This window comes from Dermacentor silvarum, chromosome 2 (assembly GCF_013339745.2).
Source record: "Dermacentor silvarum isolate Dsil-2018 chromosome 2, BIME_Dsil_1.4, whole genome shotgun sequence".
In the NCBI taxonomy this organism is placed as follows: Eukaryota; Metazoa; Arthropoda; class Arachnida; order Ixodida; family Ixodidae; genus Dermacentor; species Dermacentor silvarum.
Genome location: NC_051155.1, coordinates 226,576,791 through 226,596,560, shown reverse-complemented (window position 1 = coordinate 226,596,560; position 19,770 = coordinate 226,576,791). Strand labels below are relative to the sequence as shown.

At 47.1% G+C, this 19,770-nt stretch overlaps 1 protein-coding gene across 2 annotated transcripts in view; it reads left to right on the top strand.

Moving 5' to 3' along the window:
* Nucleotides 1–19,770, top strand: part of LOC119442793 (ELL-associated factor 1-like) — a 122,738-nt gene that overhangs the window by 88,257 nt on the left and 14,711 nt on the right. The window contains exons 2-5 of one of the 2 annotated variants that reach the window (XM_037707817.2): nt 6,470–6,564; nt 9,683–9,834; nt 14,730–15,115; nt 18,851–19,027. In XM_037707817.2, the coding sequence (XP_037563745.1) occupies nt 6,470–6,564; nt 9,683–9,834; nt 14,730–15,115; nt 18,851–19,027 (810 nt within the window). The remainder of the gene's footprint in view (nt 1–6,469; nt 6,565–9,682; nt 9,835–14,729; nt 15,116–18,850; nt 19,028–19,770) is intronic. The other variant, XM_037707818.2, reaches the window with a different exon arrangement.

The window sequence follows — 19,770 nt, the reverse complement described above, 5'->3', positions numbered from 1 at the left end:
CACTTTCGAAACCGAGCGGACATATTAAGTGCAACGCCACGGCTGCCCTATAGCAGCACTTTCCGTGGAAGGGTTCCAGGACTGATTCGAGAATTGGAAAGAGTGTGGGACTCGGATTACGGAAGCAGGAGGGAACTATACTTTGAAAGAGATTAGGACGGGGAAAACGTCAGGCGACGCTCCAATTTTTCCGGGAGCATGGTGGGATACTTTTCACACAGGCTTTGTACGCTCACAAAAGTATATGGTGAAAAGAAAAAAAGAAAAAAAAAACAATATCGTTTGAATTTTGTAGTGCTTAGCGATGCATATATGTGTTGCGATGTAGATTCAGACTAGGGGAAATACCACCGCTTCCAGTTTAGGTTGCGTTGGCTCTTTGAAAAAAGTATGAATGCTTATCATGGCGGCGATGACCTTCACGAAACAGGCATTCAAGTACAGGTTCTCAAGTGAACGCGGTGATTTCGAATACTCGCTGTACAACCCGGGGAGACGCATGAGCGGCACACACGATCGTTGTTTGAACTTTGGCCGATGTGACGGGGAAAAAAAAAAAAAAGTCATCTCGAGGTATTGTCCTGATTTCAAGATATATGTCATAACCTGGGTGTTTATTCATATATGCGAAGGTTCTTTCGGTATGAGTGGTCATTCTTCAAGCGCGCTCCATTTCTCCCTTCAATATTATCCTCATTTCTATTAATATGGTTGCATGGATTTTCGCCTCGCGTTGAAGGTTCTGTTACCGTTTTACTTCGCGCATGACGAAGCCCGCCGTAATCCGGGGCTGCGATCTCTTGCGCACCGTGCAACACACGCGGTTCGCGCGATCGAGCCAGAAAGCGCGGCTGCGCTTAAGTAGCGCCTCGTCGCGCTTCACTGATGTGGAGCCCTAATCTATAGTCTCTCCCTATACGCTCTTTCCCGGCGCCTTGTTGCGTGCTCGGCACGTGGACGATCCGTATAGTAATCGGCGGCCATCGCGTGGACGGACAGGGAAAAAAAAAAAAAAGAGGGGGGGGGGGGGTGCCTCCGTTCTCCCTCCTTGTATTTCTCGTCTCTCCTTCGCTGTCCGCCATCCTCGTCCAATTTCCGATCGCGGTCACCACCTGTTTTTCGCTTGCCTCGCGTGAGCGGGGCTGTCACGACAATGACGTCATAACGATCGACGTTGCGCTCCGTTGGCGTCCCGTGTTCGTGGCATTGCGCGGACGGACGTCCGTGCGCGCGCCTTTTCCACGCCGGAAGCGGGAGAGTGCGCACGCCGTTATAGGGTGATCCGATCGGGCTTCGTTGAGCGCTGTCGGCTGCCGTGACGTCATGACTGGACCCGTTGTAGGAAAAGTTGGCCCGTTACTGAAGCGTGTGACCACACGGAACGCATTTAGGGGCATGGCGATTAAGGAGCGTTTCTTTCACGCCTCTCTGACTTCTCGCAAACCCGTATGAAACGCGTCCTACGCGCTCGCCGCTCTCAACTGTACAACCACACGCGACAGAATTCAGCCCCGATTTCGGCGGGGGCGTCGTATATGGCGTGAAAGAGTGGAGCCCACACCCAGCCCCAAATTCGGCGGCGTTCCTCGTGGCGTCATCTTAATGCAGAAACTTGGGCGACAACGTGCGTGGTTTGACAGAATCAGTGTTTCGATTGCATGGTCTCTATGTATGGTCGGAACCAACACCGTGCTCTAATAAGCCCTTTAGCGCCGGAGTCGCTGTATGTCGGTGCTAGATTGGGAAGGCGTCTGCGCGCCGGCCGAGTGACGTAATGTTCAGGGTCTGGTGCGGTGTTACCAAGGAGGTTGTTGGTTACCAATTGCGGGCATATCTCCACAAATGAAGCACTTCTCGGACAGTGTTTCGTTCCGTGTAGATGTGGTTTATTTGGTATTGGTATTTATAGTATGGTATTGATATTTATTTTATTTCGTATTTATGAACGTAGTAGTTTGTGCGGCGGCGCAGAGCTAAGGTGCTCGCCTGGGAAACAGGGCATCGTTCATCCTTATCCTGAACGTATATATGCTGATGCTTTTGCTTTGAGTTGACGGGTATATGAGGTGTTTACCTCTTGAAGGTGGGCAAATGATGTTTCGAGCACTCTTGTTCAGGGAAATGTCGCGCATATAGGACGGCTACACTTCTTAGGGTGTTGCCTTAGCAATTCCATAAAGGTTTGCTTGATGAAGTGTCGTCCTTGATGGTTTTTGTTTGTGTGTCTTTCTTTTACTCGCCGGGTTTCTCCTGCTACGATTTGGACGTTCGCGCTGTCACGGAGGCACTATTTTGTGTGGGTTTCTCTTGTTTGTAGCGTCTGCTCTTTCCTCGTTCTTGACTGTCATGGCCAGTAGCGTTCGAGTGACACTTTCTTGTCCTTCTTCTCCTCCTCTGTTTTTCCACCCTTTCTTCGAATATGCTGTTTCACGGAACGTTTCCAATGTGAATAAGTGCTACGCCTTTCCTTTCTTGTACGAAGGGCATTTGCCTTGTGTAGAGGAAGTAGCGATTTCATGTCCATAATGGTAGTGTATGTAGGACGACGTGATGGCGCTCGGCGGTGGCATTCGGAAGGCTAACGGCAAGCAGAGCGGCGGTTCCGACGTCCAGCTAGTCCGATGACAGGAGATCGTTTTGTCGTTCACGTCCTCCCGACCGTGGTGCCGTCCTCACCCTATACCTTATAATTATCAAAGGCGCAGCGGTTGAAGCACCGCCGTTTTGTAGAGTATATGGCCCGGAACTAAGTATTTTCATGTAACACAGTGGCACAGCCAGTTTCGTTTACTTTCTATTGCAAGTTATTCTTGGCACTTATCCGTTAAGCTTCTTGTTAGCAGTGATGCCTCTTGTATCTCATATTATGTCTCCCTCAGAGATTTGCAATCACGAAAAATTATACTTGCAACAAGATGCTTAGCGTTTGCACTGGTTCGCGTCAGCTTATCTGAAGCCTCTGGGGTGTCAGATGTCGAATCATAAAGGCAGTTAAAAAGCGAAACAAATGCGGACAAAGACACAAAGTTGGGCACCTAAATTTCGGAGGCAACAGGCGTCACTCAGCGAGTGCACGCTAGTGGGCGCCACATGTACCGCGCTGCAGCGAACTCACGGGCGCTTTATCTTCTGTGCTAGCGGACCTGAACTTGCCATCCCAAGTTCTTTCAGTCGCACTGGTACACCTTTCGCCTTTCGTATTTTCCTTGTCTATTTATTATTTAATATACATATTTCTTTCGTAACTCATTCGCCTTGAGGGGAAATTGTAGAGCAAGAATTTTCATTGTTCGTCCGTTGGATCGAGTTTCTGATTGGGTTGTGTGGCGCCGTCAGTATATAACCGGCCCAATTGAATCTGCCGTCACCTGGAAGTGGAGTCCATATGTCCAATGACCGAATTAAGTGTTCCGCTTCCGCGTTCGCAGCGGATGCGCACGATCTACTTTGGTTACGCCCTTTGACGAGGACTGGCGGCGAAAGATAACTCAGTGTTGTTGGGTTATAGGAACTGCATGACGGACGTGACAGCAGTATATGAACGATATGGCTAACGGACAACGCAGTTTATATGAGGCACTCTTGTATCACCTGAATATAAGTGGCCCGTACGCTCTTATTTAAATTCCTTCTCTCATTATACCGTGTGACAACCCATACAACGCGTGAAAGAATAATAAACTCGAAAGGGGAAAAGAGAGAGAAAGAGAGAAATAGCTGGGGCAGTGAAAGGAGCTCGCCGGTGCTCGATAGGGCCGTCAGGCAGTGAGGACGTCTGCGGCGCCGGCAAAACCTCGCTGAGCTGCTTTCGCTTCGTCTCTTTGAATGCTCGCTTCATGTATTTATTTCTGTCACGCCTTACGCGGTGCTTTCTTTTCATTCTTTCCCTTGTCTGCCGCGACGCACTAGCAATCGAGCTTTCTCTAGAGTGGTCGGAAAAAAAAAAAAAAAAAGCGGGGGAAACCCGTTTCTTCGTCTCTTGAGCACTGCCCGTCCGGCCAGCTTTCCAGGGACCTTTTGCGACCTGGCTTCGCTCCTCTTTATCGATCGCTTTTCATTTCGGTAAGCGTCGCGCGCCAGCTCCCGCAAATCTCCGGGGCACGTCGCCTTGAAGCTCCGAGGCGAAGGACTCGTGGGAAGGACGGGCCTCTGCGCGCCGAGGGACCTCGTGTAGAGGTTGTCTTGGGAGTCGGTGGTGGATTTTGTCCGGGTATATTTGTCTGCTTTATCTCTCGGGTGGGGGGGAGCTTGTTGTCGACCCTCGAGCGTTCGACCGAGTTAGGGCGCGCTCGAAGGCGTCTTGCCGCATGCTCGTTGTATTCGCCTCTTGGGATGACGCAAGGTTGCGTGGCTCAGCTGTGTGGGGCGGTAGTAACACTTGAGCGGCTGGTATTGCATCACCAGTCTGATCCGCGCAATCTCTGTAGCGCGAATACGCTGGGCAACGCAACAACCTCTAAATGAAATGCTTACTGCAATCTCTGCAGTGCCTTTCAACCTGCAGCTCGGACCAGGCTTGAATGCTTGTTCATTGTCTCGATTGCGTTTTATGACAGAAATACGTTAAAGCGTACCTTAACTGTCTAGCGGGTGGTCGACACCTATGGGGAATGAAAAACGGCATTTACTTTCTCCGCAGTATTGCCCTCCCAGCTATTAATTATTATTCTGTACAAAATGTATAGCGTATTGTTTGCCTAGCTTTATGAGCGCTTGAGACGGTAGAAACGAGTACAAAAATAGCATGGATGAGAAAGGACACAGGACAGCCGCTCACCTACCACTGATGTTTATTGAAAACATCGCGTCAAAATGATACATTCCGCCAGGCTGTCAGACATGCGCACAGTGAAGACGAACATCTACCAATGCAATATTAAAGCTCATCGATCATGTCGAATTCACTTTTTGTAGGCAGATGAGCTTGCTTTCCAAGTCTCTGTCGTCGAGCGTCGTGTGCCGCAACCACAAGAGCGCGTCAGCCACGCGCCAACACGCGTCTATGCGTCCGCGGTATACATTGCCGGAAGAGCTTTGGCAGAATCCAATGGGAGGACACGGGTGCTTCGAGCGTCAGGAAGAAAACCGAGGGACGTGATTTTCGCTGTACTTTCATAGCATAGCTATAGGAGTAGTGCGGCGGAGCCGAGTGAATGCACCCGCGTGATTTCGCTTTAAAGGGGTCCTGGACCACCCCTCGTCGGGCTTGGTGAAAAACAAGTATCGTCCGCGGGTGCTGTGAATTACATCTCAACCAAGTTTTGCAGTCGTGCGCGGCGCGTGGAGCTCGCAAGCGGAGCGCGAAGTCACCTTTCTTTCAAACGCTTTCTTTTCGACAGAAGCCTGCTCCTCACTCATTTCTGGACACATTATTTTGTAATATAGCAGATTCCCATACGGAAGAAGCCGACCATCCTTTGCTCACGCTTGGCCGCGGCAGCCCGCGTAGGAATTAAACTTTGCCTGCCCTGCTTATTGGTATCGTAGCTGGCGGGTCCCGCTCATTTCGATTAGCTTTGATCGCTCAACTAGCCTCGAACCGCGCGAAACTTAAGGTCGGACCATATTCACGCTTGCCAGCGCGCGCTCACTCCTTATACGCCTTGGCAGTTTTACTGATAGCGCTTCAAAATGCGCAAGTTGAATGTGGCCACTATCCGTCGCTCAAGCTGGTGAAGGACAAAGACGGTCCGCAACCACGTAGCATGGTCAGGCTCTAGCATATGAGCGCGAGCACGGACTCAAGTCCTTTCTTAAAGTAAACGATGCGCATATACGCGCTATATACGGTTGCATGTAGCTGCGGTCTGCTATACGTAGCTTAGATACCGCGGCCGCCGCGGGGTGCCGCGAAGAGGCCACTAAGTGCACTGGCTCGCTGACGGTATAGTGTACTAGTATTGCTCTCAGTAAAGTGTATACAACCGCGTTTGGCTTACGTTTGGCGCGTCGTAGTTAACATCCAAAATCAAACTTGGAACTGCGCGCCACGGTGACGTGAAAAAATAGAGGAGGCCCTGGGCGGAGCGTTGAGGGCGGGCCCCGCTCCTTCGTAGCCTTCGCAGTGCAAGGCATCGAAGGAGAGGAAGCACCGCGGAGGGCATGTTTGATAGCCAATAACTCCGCTTCTACTGAACGCATTGAAGTACTTTTTTTCGGCAAATTATAGCCTATTAAACCTTCTGCATTTCTCCACTACGATGAAAAGTGATTCGGGGCACCTCCAATGTGGCAACCACTGTTTTAGTGAGATCGTCTTCGCGTGCTAAATGTCACGCGAAGATATCGAATGACGCGCGTATATGCCTTTGATCAGAAGGGCCTCTCCGTCGTTTTTCCGACGCCGGCTTGTCCAGTCTCAGTCTCTCTTCTGTCTAACCGCAGTTGACTGATAGGAGATGGGGAAGGAGGGTGCTGGACGTTTCTGTGAGCGTGTGGTGGCCAACCCGTGTTTCTTTCTCTTCTGCAGACGACTTCAAGCCGGCCTCTGTAGATACGTCCAAGTCTGCCAACGTCGAAGTGGGGGAGAAGAACCAAATCACTGTGACTGTGCCGCACATCGAGGTAGGTGCGCGCTCGGCGGGCGACCCACTTTGACCGGCAGGCCGCCTTCCTGCCTGCTGCATGCATGCCTCGGCTGCTGCCGCCGTTGTATTGTGATCGCATCGCGCCGTGGCAGGACGCAACAATGCAAGACGCGCAGATCTCATTTTACTCGCCCGCCTGCCGCGGCCGTACATCAGGAAGGAGCTGCCCGGTCGCTGGGACGAGGGAGACGAACTTCTGCATGCTCGCGCGGACGTTCCTTTGCATGCGCATTTTCCCTTCCTTTCTCTTGTCTTCGGGACTGTTCGTGTGCAAGCCTGACGGCGCCCCTCTTTTCTTTAACCCCGTGCTTTCTGCATCGTTTTCTCTGTACTCTTCCTTGCCTTTTGTGGACTCTATACTTCCCGAATCACTCTGCCTCCGACACCCGAGGTATATATATGCACACGATAAACCGTTGTTATTGTCCTGCGCGCGGCTATTTTACGACGTTCTCCCGTCGACACTTGCGGCGCTGGCGTTCTAAATACGTGGAATTTCAGTGTTGAATTTCCCCGTGATGTGATGCGAAACCAGGTCACGAAATATCTGCATATATATATCGTTTTTGTTTTTTACACATCGATTCCTTTCTAACTCATAGGGAATCTTTCCTGACCGAAGGCTTCCGCTGATGCTTAAGGCAAGGGAAATGTGTAATGCGGTCATAGCACCGCGTCGTACTTTCGGAACCTTTAGTTCTGGATTGACAGGCACCCGAAATTGCACTTTCCCGCTACCATCGCCTGAAATGGTCATTATATGTGTATAGTACGTGCAAGTCAGTTGCACTTCGCTCCTCGAAGAGACAGGACGTGTGTTGAGTGAGCTCTGAACAACACTTTGTAATGTGGTGCACGCGGTTTAAATCATGGAACCGGGACCTCAAAGAAGTGCTACGTGATGCTAACTCATTTCGTTCGCAATCACCGCTAAATCGGCACTGAACTTTTTAATGTCAGGATTTCTATTCCATCCCCGTCCCCTCCCAAAGAAGAGAAAATATAAACGAAAAAAAAAATGATTATTTTAGTTAATGGTGGCGTTTTATGCAAAATATATAAGACGGTGACCCAGTGGCTATATGCCGTTGCGCACAAATGCCAAGCGCGTCATGATCAGCTGCGTCATGTGAGCTTGCGCTTTGCAGGCGGACTGACGTCTAACTTGACGCGCGGTCAGCCCGACTGGCGAGCGTTTGCACGAAACCGACAGGAAAGTTTCTGACCTGCTGCTTTTGTCGCATGATTAACGTAAGCTCCTTCAATGACGGAGCTGATAACCTCTGTGGCACTGAATCTCGGGCCGCAATCAAGCAACCGTCGGGTGTGTTATGTAACGATCACTTTCGGTGATATCTTCTTATAATGTCACGGCGGAACGCCAGCCAGCCCGACACAAGCCTCAGTGTGCTTGTCGCGGCATTTCCGGCGGCTGCCCGCACCGTCAATGCGCTCGGCAAGGACGTATTGTTTACGAATGACACTGACGGTATACGTGCGCCAGCTCACATACTTCTTTCTCCACGTACGTGCGCTTCGTCGGATTTTCACCAGTCGGCGTACGCCGAGGGCGATAGAATCGAAATAAGTCGTCACAGGAGATGCAATCCTTGCATGGCTGTGCACTTTGGGGAAGCCGCACGTTAGCTATTGTTGGTCATTTTAGCTTTGCTCTGCCGGCCCCGGGCACCTGCCTTCCTCGCATGCAGACCTGCATGGCTTTTCCTGTGCTGCTCGCGTTGCAACTAAATGCGAACTGCGCATGCGCGTTAGACAGGCGAGGCTAGCCAGGAAGTAGCGGTAAATCAAAGCAACTAAGCATTTCTGGCATATTTTCGGTGTATAGACTGGCATCGGTGCATTCATTTTATGATACGCGATAAACCTTGCCTATTGCGCGCCGTTGTCAGGTAAAGGGACCTGTGGTATGCATTTCCACCTGATTTCGACCACGATAACAGCGCGCACTTAAACGTCACGTGGGTGCTATAGTCTCCGGTATGCGAGAAGGCGGGAGAGGAATGCTGCTTGCAAGTGCAGGGATGTTATTCTGGACATCGTCAAACTGAGCCATGTCAGATTTTGTAATGGCGACCAATGAGAGAGGCCGTAGCAGCCCTCCGGACCAGTCAGAGCAGACAAGATGGCGAATTCGACAATATGGTGCAATTTGGCAATGTTCAGAATAATACTCCTGGTCGAGGCAGTAGCAGAGAGCGTGTGCTGCAGGCGGGGTAGCTTGGCCGGTATAATGTAGCGATTAATTCCGCTCGATTCTATGCCACTCATCATCTACCGTTCACTGCCGGCTGATCCCGTTGACAACGCAGGCAGAGGGGCGCTCTGAGTACTGACGATGCGCGAAAAGGAATGGCATTGTAGTAAAATTGTTACATTATCCCGGCCCTTGTCTTTTCACACCATGACCTGACATTCCATTTGCTTCCAGCTCTGCTGTTACTAGATCCTCTAAAAAATTCTTGTTGTGGAACATTCCATGGGCTTTCCTTTGCCACTTCCAGTGTACAACGCAAGTTTCCAAAGAGCCTGGTTGGGGCACTTAACGTTAGCGTACCGCTACTGCTTCGTCCCCTTCGATGCAGCACTTGGCTGGGATTCTACAGTTAGCAGTGATGTTAGAGCACATGTATTTTGTAGAACGCGGCCGTGAGCATTCGCTCCCCACTTCCCCACTTATTTTTGCTTTTACGTGCATCCTGTATGCTGCAGAGCAGTTTTTTGTCTGCGCTTGCACGCCACTTCCTCTTGCGTGTGTGTGCGTGTGCGTGTGTGTGTGTGTGTGTGTGTGTGTGTGTGTGTGTGTGTGTGTGTGTGTGTGTGTGTGTGTGTGTGTGTGTGTGTGTGTGTGTGTGTGTGTGACCAGTTGTAGCCCATCCGTAGCATTTGATGTAGAGCGAGTGCACTCGGTAGCTTTGAAGGCACGCGGATCAAGGCACTGTGTGACCAACGTGCATAGTATACTCGTGCTGACGCGGCCCCTCTTCTCCCGGCTGGTCGTGCGATGGTTGCCCCCCAGTGTGCGCGCTGTGGCTGATGTACGGTGCGATCCGCCGCGGGTCCTGCGCCATCTGCAGAACCCTCTGTCCCAGGGCTCCGGTACGGCGCACACGGTGTTCAAGGGCTCGCAGCGGCCATACCAGCGGGAGTGTGTCCTGGTCGTCGACAACGTCACCGGTGAGGTGACGCTCGAGAGGCTCAGCTGTAACATCCAGCTCAAGAAGACCAGGTAATTATGTCTTCACGCCTCTCACCTCGACTCTCTCTTCTTTTCCAAATATCAGCCTGTATTTACATCTGTAACCAATTTTAATGATGCATTTGTTTCAAAACTTCCGCGGCTTGGAGTTGTGAAACAATGTGGCATTGCGCTGTCGTTTGCCAACCTCCTCGCTAGATTAGTTGCAAGAATGGCCTCCCCCGTCTAGCAGCGTCCCAAGTGTGATTCCCAGCTTAGGAAGACGTTTTCAACTGTACTGCAAAGTTTACTTACAGCGCACCAAGGAATATCCTCCACGGGAGGCAAGCTTTTCCTTTCTTGCCTTGTCCTTATTGCAACAAAAAGATGGATGTTAACTACCTCAGCACTTACACTTCCCACTGCAGTAATTCAGTTTCACTATACTGCCATGCAGTACTTAACAGTTGCTAGTAGTTTGGGTGTCCACTGTTTCTACAACTAGCTTGTCTTTAGAAATTATACAATCCACTACCATTAATTTGAGATTTAACTGAATTATATAATTAGAGCTTTAACTGAATTAGTGTTATTCGAATGGTCGAATCAAATTGGCACTGTCACAAAAATCCCAACTAGAAATAACTGTTAATTCTAGTGCTGCAAGCTCATAGGTATCATCTGTAGAGAGCAAATGGAGCTTATGACACATTTTAATTTAATTTTAAAGTTCGCGCGTGTGAATAATCGGAAAGTGCAGTACCTATCGATGTAGTGATCAGTGTAGGTCCTATTTGTAAACAATGTTACGTCACTAGATTCGGCGCTTGATTTCGGTGACGTGCGACGTCATTGGCTTGCCTCGCCGTTCGGAAGGAGATTCAGCACTGTTTGCAATGAGTGCCTCGCACTGACAGCACACGAAGCGTACATGCAAACTTTTTACCGTTTGTGGATTACAAGGTTATCGGCGCCGTGGCCGGCAGTAGCAAACCTGGTGGCGACAACCTGTGACAATTTATCCAACTACAAATGCATTCGATTGTTTTCGTCCCGTCAGTGTTATCGAAGTGAATCATCATAAAAGTACGGTACGTTAACGATTATGTCGCAACCAACGCTTTGTACCAGCAGTTAGGTATGATATGTAGGTTGCTGTATTAATTTCGCATGCTCTTTGGTGACTGGTGATAGCGACAACGCTGGTAGCGGCGTCAACAGATGTCCTTACCAATGCTGTTACTGCCATACAACTCCCCGATTATCCAGTAAAACGCAAATGGTAAGAAGTTTGCACACACGCCAAAACTTTCTAATGCCGGGATCCTACTGCGTAGTGGGCTTCTGCCCAACAACGCATTCCGATGATGTAATAACGCACTTTTCCCACCTAATTAGCTGACGAAACAGGAATACAAATCATATGGTACACGGTATATGGACAGCGTGCGTCACAGGTCTGCACGCTTACGTGATCATCGCTGTTTACAAGTATGCCTCTTACGTCACGGAGCACGAAGGGCTCTTCGAAATCGAAACCGCGACTGGTCGTAACATACGATCATATAACTAAACAATCTTCGCACGCTGGAGCAAGCGAATTTCTTTGCCATGATTACTGAGTCAATAGCTACTGATGGAAACGTAAAAAATAAAAAAAGTGTACGTGTACTTCTTTAAAAGAAAAGTCAATAAAAGCAAGTCTGAACGCACTGCTACTTTATTTGGCAGCATTCCTCTGATTCTCTCACCCAGTTTTTTATTGATTCAGAGTGCAAAACAATGTAAACCCAAATCTAACGTGCACCCGATTTTATTTAAAAAAAAAAAAAAGTGGCATGCCTTAGATTCTGGCAACGAGAAAAAAATCACAGCATATCCACGGGGTGAATGATGATGAGTGGGCGAAGCTCCGGAGGGAATCATCGGATCTCCCGCTTAAGGGGACGCTAGCACAAACGCGTTAGAAACGTGCAGTACTCTCTAGTAAGGGGGAGCGGCCACAGCGTCTTACGCAGCCATTTACACATGCCGGAACGTGCCCCGCGTTTGCCGACGCCATCACATGACTGCTGAGAGAGTATACCCCCCGTATTCATAAACGCTCCTCGACTTGAACTTGACTTGCCACCGCTTTGGGCAGCGCGTTCGAAACTCGTTGAAGGTAAGGCGGAGAGGCCACAGCGTCTTACACCAGCTTCTTACACGGGCCGTAACGCGCAGTCTTCTATATGGTCGGTCCACTGTGTTTTAAATTCCGCATCTCCTTTTTTTTTTTTTTTTGTCACTGCAACCATCGCGAACAGGTGGTGGGTGGTCCACGCCTGGACTAACTACATTGCCAATTTTTCCTGCGACGGACGCATGACTCAGTCACGCTGGAAACACTTGAAGTGGCTAGAGGCTGTTGCCCTACGCTGCAAACGTGGTTTTAGTTTAGTATCCGAGGGTAACGCGCAGAGAATTTTCGCACGCTTTTTTTTTTTTTTTTTTAAATTGGTGCTCATCACAACCGGTAAAGTACTGTAATCGTTAATTGTGAGCTGCCGTTTTCGCCTGAAAAATCTGCCGGAGGCAGGCCATAAATCGGCATTTTAAGCGGCTGATAAAGTATATTCAACGCATTCACAGAGCGCTACCACGTCAGGTGCGTTAGATGCGACAGTGTCCAGTAGAGCGCATCATGTATTCTGGTACCACGTTTCAGAACATTTTTCTGTAACCGCTAACCTCTATATAACGAGAACGAATGTAATTGATTATCGGATATAAAGAAGAAAATATAAAATTTGCTTGGTCATGCTTTCATTCAATGGAGTATTCTCCTGCTTTATAACGAAATCCAGAATGCGGGATCCGACACGGTATCGGTTATTAGCGAAGCAAATTTTTGTTTGCGCGTGCCTCAAAATATATGTTGTGAAGCAAAAATGTCAAATACAGTCGCCTGCAGATTTTTTTCTGATGCCTGATTTTTCGGACCGGTGCATTTATTTGGACTTACCTGTGGCACCACCACCTACCCCTTAGCACCAAAAATTTGACAATAACCAAAATGTTGGACACCGCACTGTGTTTCGGGCACGAACATCGCACGCGATGCAGCAAACATGGCGGCCATTAGCAAAGTTGCCTCCAAGGTTGGTTGCCACCATGTCGACTGGACAAGAAACCGCAACTTCGATTACACTATGCTGTGGTTGCCGACTAGCGACGAAGCGGCGCTGGTTAGGCCTAGCAGACTACACAGTGCGGCCAGCAGAGCGGCTGGGCCGGTATTTTGTAGCGATGCCTTTCTGGGGGTGCCTTTTCGCGCTTATCGCACTTTGTCAGTGGTCAGAGCGACGGTCCGCTCGCGTTATCAACGGGATCAGCCGGCCGTGAGCGGTGGATGATAAGACTAGTATAGAATAAGTCGTAAGGCATCGCTACAAAATACCGGCCCTGGGCCGCGATTTTGTAGCGAGGTATTATGACTTATTCTACTCTAGTCTTATCATCCACCGCTCACGGCCGGCTGATCCCGTTGATAACGCGAGCGGACCGTCGCTCCGACCACTGACAAAGCGCGATAAGCGCGAAAAGGCATTATTACCGGAAAGGCATCTCTACAAGATACCGGCCCTGGGCCGCGATTTTGTAGCGATGCCTTATGACTTAATTTAGAATAGTCTTATCTTCCACCGCTCACGGCCGGCTGATCCCGCTGATAACGCGAGCGGACCGTCGCTCTGACCACTGACAAAGCGCGATAAGCGTGAAAAGGCATTATTACTTTAAAGGCATCGCTACAAAATACCGGTCCTGGTGACAATCCTTCGCGGGAACTTGACCGTCAATGTGTCCGCACTGGTAGACATTGGCGTGAGATAAGATGTACGGGCTGGCTCCTCCCTGCCTGAAAAGTCTGTCGGTGGCGGCGGCTTGGCTTGATTGAAACGCAGTCCGTTAGCCAACGTGCCGATCATGATTTCGCCGTGGTGCATTATTGCTTATATGTAATTTATTGTTCCCGTGTCTCGTATCGGTACGGCAAGATGCCGACGGGCCATCAAAATCTGCAGAATACCCTTTGCTGGGCCGTCGGAGGCACCCCGCTTGCGTTTCCCTCGTGTAGATCGCGATTTTCCCCCCCACTAGTATCTGTTTGTATGGTTATAACCAATATTGAATATAAGGAAGGTATTTCTGTGTCCGATGGAACTTCGTTATAATGAGGTTCAACTGTACAACATTAAGCAGGTAAGACGGAAGAACATGGGCAGAAGAAAAAAAGAAAGCTGACCAGTGATTTGCTCTGGACTCGTTTACTACAGTAGCAGTTACATGTTTGACAAATGTTATCATTGGAGAATCCAGCTTCTGGTTCAAAGTACTTTATGTCTACTCCACCTGTGGATCCCTCTTCTTCAAGGGAGGCTATTTGTGGCAGCCCTGCTAACTGGAACGCAAAAAGCAAATGAACTTAGCACAGGCTGTGTGAACCTTTCAGAAGCAGCTCTCTTACTTGATGCTGCTGGTTTTGTCGTTGCCACAAAATTATTTGACTCCCCTCGTTTGTTGTGTAGGATGCATGGTTTTGCCTAAATTATGTTTCCTTTTTATGTAATTGAAGATTATTTTGTTTCATTATGGTAAATTTGCTGAAGAGCTCAGTGCAGGTTCCAGCTAACATTGACTATAATGCGAGGTGGATATCATTACGTTCTTCCACTGTTTTAGTGTCGTGTGGAATAATGCTTCAATAAAAGCCATTTTAAAATTTGTCTCATTTGCAGAAACGAAAACTCTTATAACTGCAAATACTTATATTCTTTGACACAGCTATATTGTCTCTGTGCAGATTGAGCTGGCATGCACTTCTTTCCCCCTTTTGTAATGAAGTTCGTAATTTTCAGCTTGCCTGCTGCCTGAACCGTTGTTCATTCATATGTTAATTTCTGCAGAGCCGAAGGGAGCAGCAAGATCCAGCCACGGCCAATCACCCCTATCGACAGTGGCAGCAGTGGTGGTGGAGGATCGCGCAAGCATTCTCCCTCGCAGAAACTCTCCCCTCCTCAGCCGCAGACGAATGGCAAGCACAGCTGGTCCTCGAGCTCGCCGAATGGGCCCCAGCAATCACAGTCACAATTGCAACAGCAGCGCACTAGCCAACAGCAGCCAAGGATCTCTCCAAGCCAGCCCCAAGCACCGCGTAGCAGCCCCCCTGGCAGCCAGAGCAGCCCCTCCATGCCAACCCTGCTGACACCTCGGGAGGGAGGCGGCTCCTCGAGCCGGGCTCCCTCGGCCAGCAGGGACAGCATGCCGCTGCTGACCACTGAGACCCTCCATGGTAAGTTCATCCTGCATCACTCTGCTGCTTCCATCTCCGATTTCTCAAGTCTGGCTGTGTTATAAAATTGACACAGCATGTACATGAGTTTAATACAACTGATGTCAACACACTCACAGCTCAGTTGAATTGGTGCTACCAGCACCTTGATACCAATAGCTTTCACCATGTCGCCATTGTGTTTGGTTTCGAGGCAACCCTAAGCTGAATGCAAAGGCTGGTCACACTAAGGGCTTCTCGGACAGCACTTTAGGATGGTGCCAAAGCACATACGCTATTTATCACCCGTGGAGATTCAGTATTTTGTGTGTTATTAAAAAGAATGTGTGAAGCAAAATACGTCTTCGAATATGTTTCCTGACAAGCTAAGCATTTTCCAACTACTAACTGTTATTGAGTCGCCTAGAAACAACGAACACCAGCAGCATTTGTGGCAGCAGGGGTATAGCAAAGTGGGCAACGAAGTCACTGTTATTGCTGTGCCTGCAAGATTAACCATTTTAGTATTGATAGCATGTGGAGCTTGCTGGACATTTGGCTTTGACTAACTGATATAATACTAAGACAGTTTGCAGTGAAGATGTCATTCATGTGGCATAAAATATGTTTGTTTAATATTGCCAATAGGCTGCATACTGAATGACAGTCTTTGGCAAGATGCCGTATGTGGGCTCATGCTATTTCACAAGTGCTTAATTTGCATAAGAACACGGAATTGGGGAAATATCTGCATTGAGCCAGGGAGTAAGTAACTGATATCACTATGGTATCATTATTGTTACAAAAAGTAAGTGTTACTTGCCATAGTGTAATGCTTTAAGCATTACCTGAAATTTATGGCATATCGAATGTTGTTCTGTTGCAGTTTCTTAGTTCATTACTTTGTAATTTTCAATAGTGCCGAGGCTATGAGGTTTTATCGTTCAGGTCCTATATTGTTTTCAGTGTATATACTGTTTCGTCAGGGACGTTTGGGGGATACAAAATTGTTTTTGCATTCTTATTTCTTCAGAATAAAGGTTCAAAGAAGGCTCGAAACTGAGCAGGAGCAGAAAGCCGATCATTGAAACAAAATAAATAGAAGTAGCAAATTTATATACCTGCTTGTTTCTCTCTTTTTTTTTATAGGGAGTCCCTTTCTGTTAATTCTTATGCAGGACCTTTCTGACCATCATGACTACTGTGTGAAGAGATCTGACCAGAAGCTCTGTAACGTATTTAAGTTCTAGCCATTATGGCGTAATTACATTAAGTCCAAGCACCTCACCTCTGAGTCCACTTTAATTTTTGCTTTAATTGCATTTACATCATTTGCACCGTTTGTGTACATTTAGATTATTCACATTTAATGGAAGCATTATATTTCCTCATGGTCTGAAACGCCAAGGCATGTATACCAAATTAAGTGCCTGTGGAGGTCAATTTCTCACAGTGCATTCAGATTTCGCTTTAGTGTGATGAAAAACATGGGAGGATTGTACAGTAACATCATTGCCTTTTATTTTGTGACTTGAAAGTTCACATTTGTGCTAAAGTCATTCGCACAGCACACTTATAGAGCTAAACGTGCTGCCACACTAGATTCGCCACCTGCGTAGAGGAAGAATGTCGCAAGCACAGTATGCGAAACTGCTCGTTTTCACTCGTAACCAGAATCCACCTGTGCAGAAAATGACAATCGGAGGTTACCAGTATCATACCCATGAGTAAACGCAAGCATGAAATGCTTCTTCTAAATTATGAGTATAAATAGCCTTATTACTCTGTCTTGAAAGTATTTCATGTCTTCTTGGTTGCAGTTTCCGGTTGCAGTTAGCTCACACATTGCTGACCTGCATCATAACTGGCTGTGTGATGCAACATGCACAACCACTTCAGTTCTGGCATTATTGATCAAGATTGGGCTCCTTTCTTTGTCTTGAAATTTATTGTATGCTCATCATCGTCATTCTCTTTGTCAATACAAAGGAAAGATATTATTGAACATGCTTTATATTTGTTTATTTTTTGCATCTGGTAGGTTCACTTCCTAATGTCATGAGTTTACATATATGGTTCGCACTTCCTATGTGGTGCCCTATCATATATATTTCAGTTTACTACAAAAGACACTTCATTGTCGCTTGAAAAATCTTATTCCAGTGTACAAAGATGCCAAGGTTGTGAAAATATCAGCGCTTGTTTGTTCGTTTAACTGTCTGTAACTTTTGCAGCCATGTTCTGGGTAAGCCTATTGCAATTGACATTTTCAGTAATATTTATTGTATTCATTTCTGTGGCAATTGGTGTACATTGCTGCATCTTGATATGTGAGGTCATCTCACTCTTTATGTGAAAGGTGGCATGCCTGCGTTAGCAATCTTTTGTCCGTGGGTCAGTGTGAGTGTAATTTAATATTATACTCAACCTAGCCACTAGTTCAGAAACCAGCATCATCGGTATAGTGCAGACATTATAAGAGAATTCTCTGTGTGTTATCTGCTCAAGACGTGAAGATATGACTGTCTAGACTGACTGCCAGTTACAGTTATTTACATTTCAAGTGTTACCTTTATCAGCTGTTTAAGTATAAGCCTGATGTGAGCATGTGCAGTTATGCACATTTCAATGCTATCTCTGTTATGCATTTGAGTGTATGTTCACTGAGGCTTTCCAGGGCAGCATTTACCTGTATCACTTCGAGTGTTTAGGTACTGTTAGTTGCTCTAGGTGTTTTTGTTCCTGGTATCACAAGCATAGTAAAAGGGTGTGAACACATGACTTTCTGTACATTTTAGGTCATAGTTAAATGTAGATATTTTCAGGGACATTGAAAATGTGCATGATTTGCTTGCACCATCTCTCTACCTCAGTCCCTCAGTGGAAAGCATACCAGCATGCAGTGACACGCTATTTACTGCTGATTGTACATATTGAATACCACAGAACTAATGTCTAAGGGGTATTACTTTTTATATAAGTAATGTTTTACTGAAAGCATTTATGTGCCTGACAGTAGTAGTTGCAACCACAGGAAACATACATATTTTAGATGTAAGAGGGGCATTTAATAAGTTACTATCTTAATTATTAAGTATGAAAAATAAGGCTATTAAAAATATTGCTTTATTTATTATGTTTCACTGGTTATTACATTTTATCCACATATATTCTTGGTGTGGTGTGGTACACGAGCATGTATCCAGTATTTCCGGGTGGACGGAAATGTTGCCTTGAGGCTGCAGTATCCCATCACAACCCATCCTACACAGCAGGCCTAGGATGCACGTTATATATGATACGCTTTATTTTCCGGTTCCCGTGAAGTTCGTATCAACGAGGTTCTACTGTATTTCGTTTTACTACAAAAGACACTTCATTGTCACTTGAAAAATGTTATTCTGGTGTACAAAGATGCCAAGGTTGTGAAAATATCAGTGCTTGTTTGTTTGTTTAACTGTCTATAACTTTTGCAGCCATGTCCTGGCGCCATAGTGCGTTACCTGTGATCACTGACTAAAACAGAAACAGTGCTTTATCATCCATCTTGCCTGGCCTTGTACTATGGCCGACTCCTACCAGCTAGCTCGCATCAAGGCCCCTATTAAAACCCTGTAGGGCAAATCAATACATGGGAGCACCATGGCAAAAATATGATACAAATATATTTCTTGTAGTTGCAGCTACCTAAAAGTGGGCAAAACATTTCAAATTAACTTCCTTGATGTGACTCCATGTTTTGTTGTATTCGTGCAGACTGCCAAGAAGAAGTTCCTGATGTGGGCGTGTTGTCGGACTCTAGTGATTCAAGCAACTCTACTAGCAAGAGCTCTGCCAGCTCAGACTCCAGTGACTCTGAACATGAGGATGCTCCACCGACACCACAGAAAAACTCTTCCTCTCAGCCTTCCCACTCTTCCAGGGGTCATCATGGTGGGTCTCTGACATAGTTTTTAAAAAATGAATTGAATTCTGGGGTTTTACTTGCTAAAACCATGATCTGATTATGAGGCGCAACCTAGTGGGCGACTCCTGAATTAAGTTTGACCGCCCGGTGTTCTTGAATGTGCACCCACTGCACAATACAGGTCTCTGACATTGTCTGTCTGCTCTTAATGTGCAGCAATTTTATTACCTTATCATTTGTCCGTGTTTGAATGGGCTGTTATATTAGTTGTGTCACACCAGCTAGTCCCAGTACCAAATTTTATGATGTGTTTTTAGGTGCAGTGTTTGTCATGCCTGGCAACGGAGGTAATCAACTAATTATGTATGCCATCAGACGTAACTCATGCACCTGTGCATGTGTTGCCATACCAAGTTGCAAGTGGTGTTTATCAGGAACAGATGAGGGCTCTTCACAAATATTTCATTGCAACACATGTCTGTATGTTACAAATTCAGCTATTCTACAGATTACTGTGCAGATTGGTGGGTAACAACTACAAGGATGACATAACCTTTCTAGTAGAGTGTTAGAACTGTTCTAACTAAAATTGATAATCAGAAAGGAGTAATCATCGTAATATATACATAAATGCTTACACAGTGCAAATATGAACTGCTCTGATAGTTCAGTAGTTCATCTGGTGCTTGCAGCTTTACGGGTCAATAGGTCAGTAGTTCAAATCTTGCTGCTGCATGAATCATTGAACTTATCTATTTAAACCTTTCAG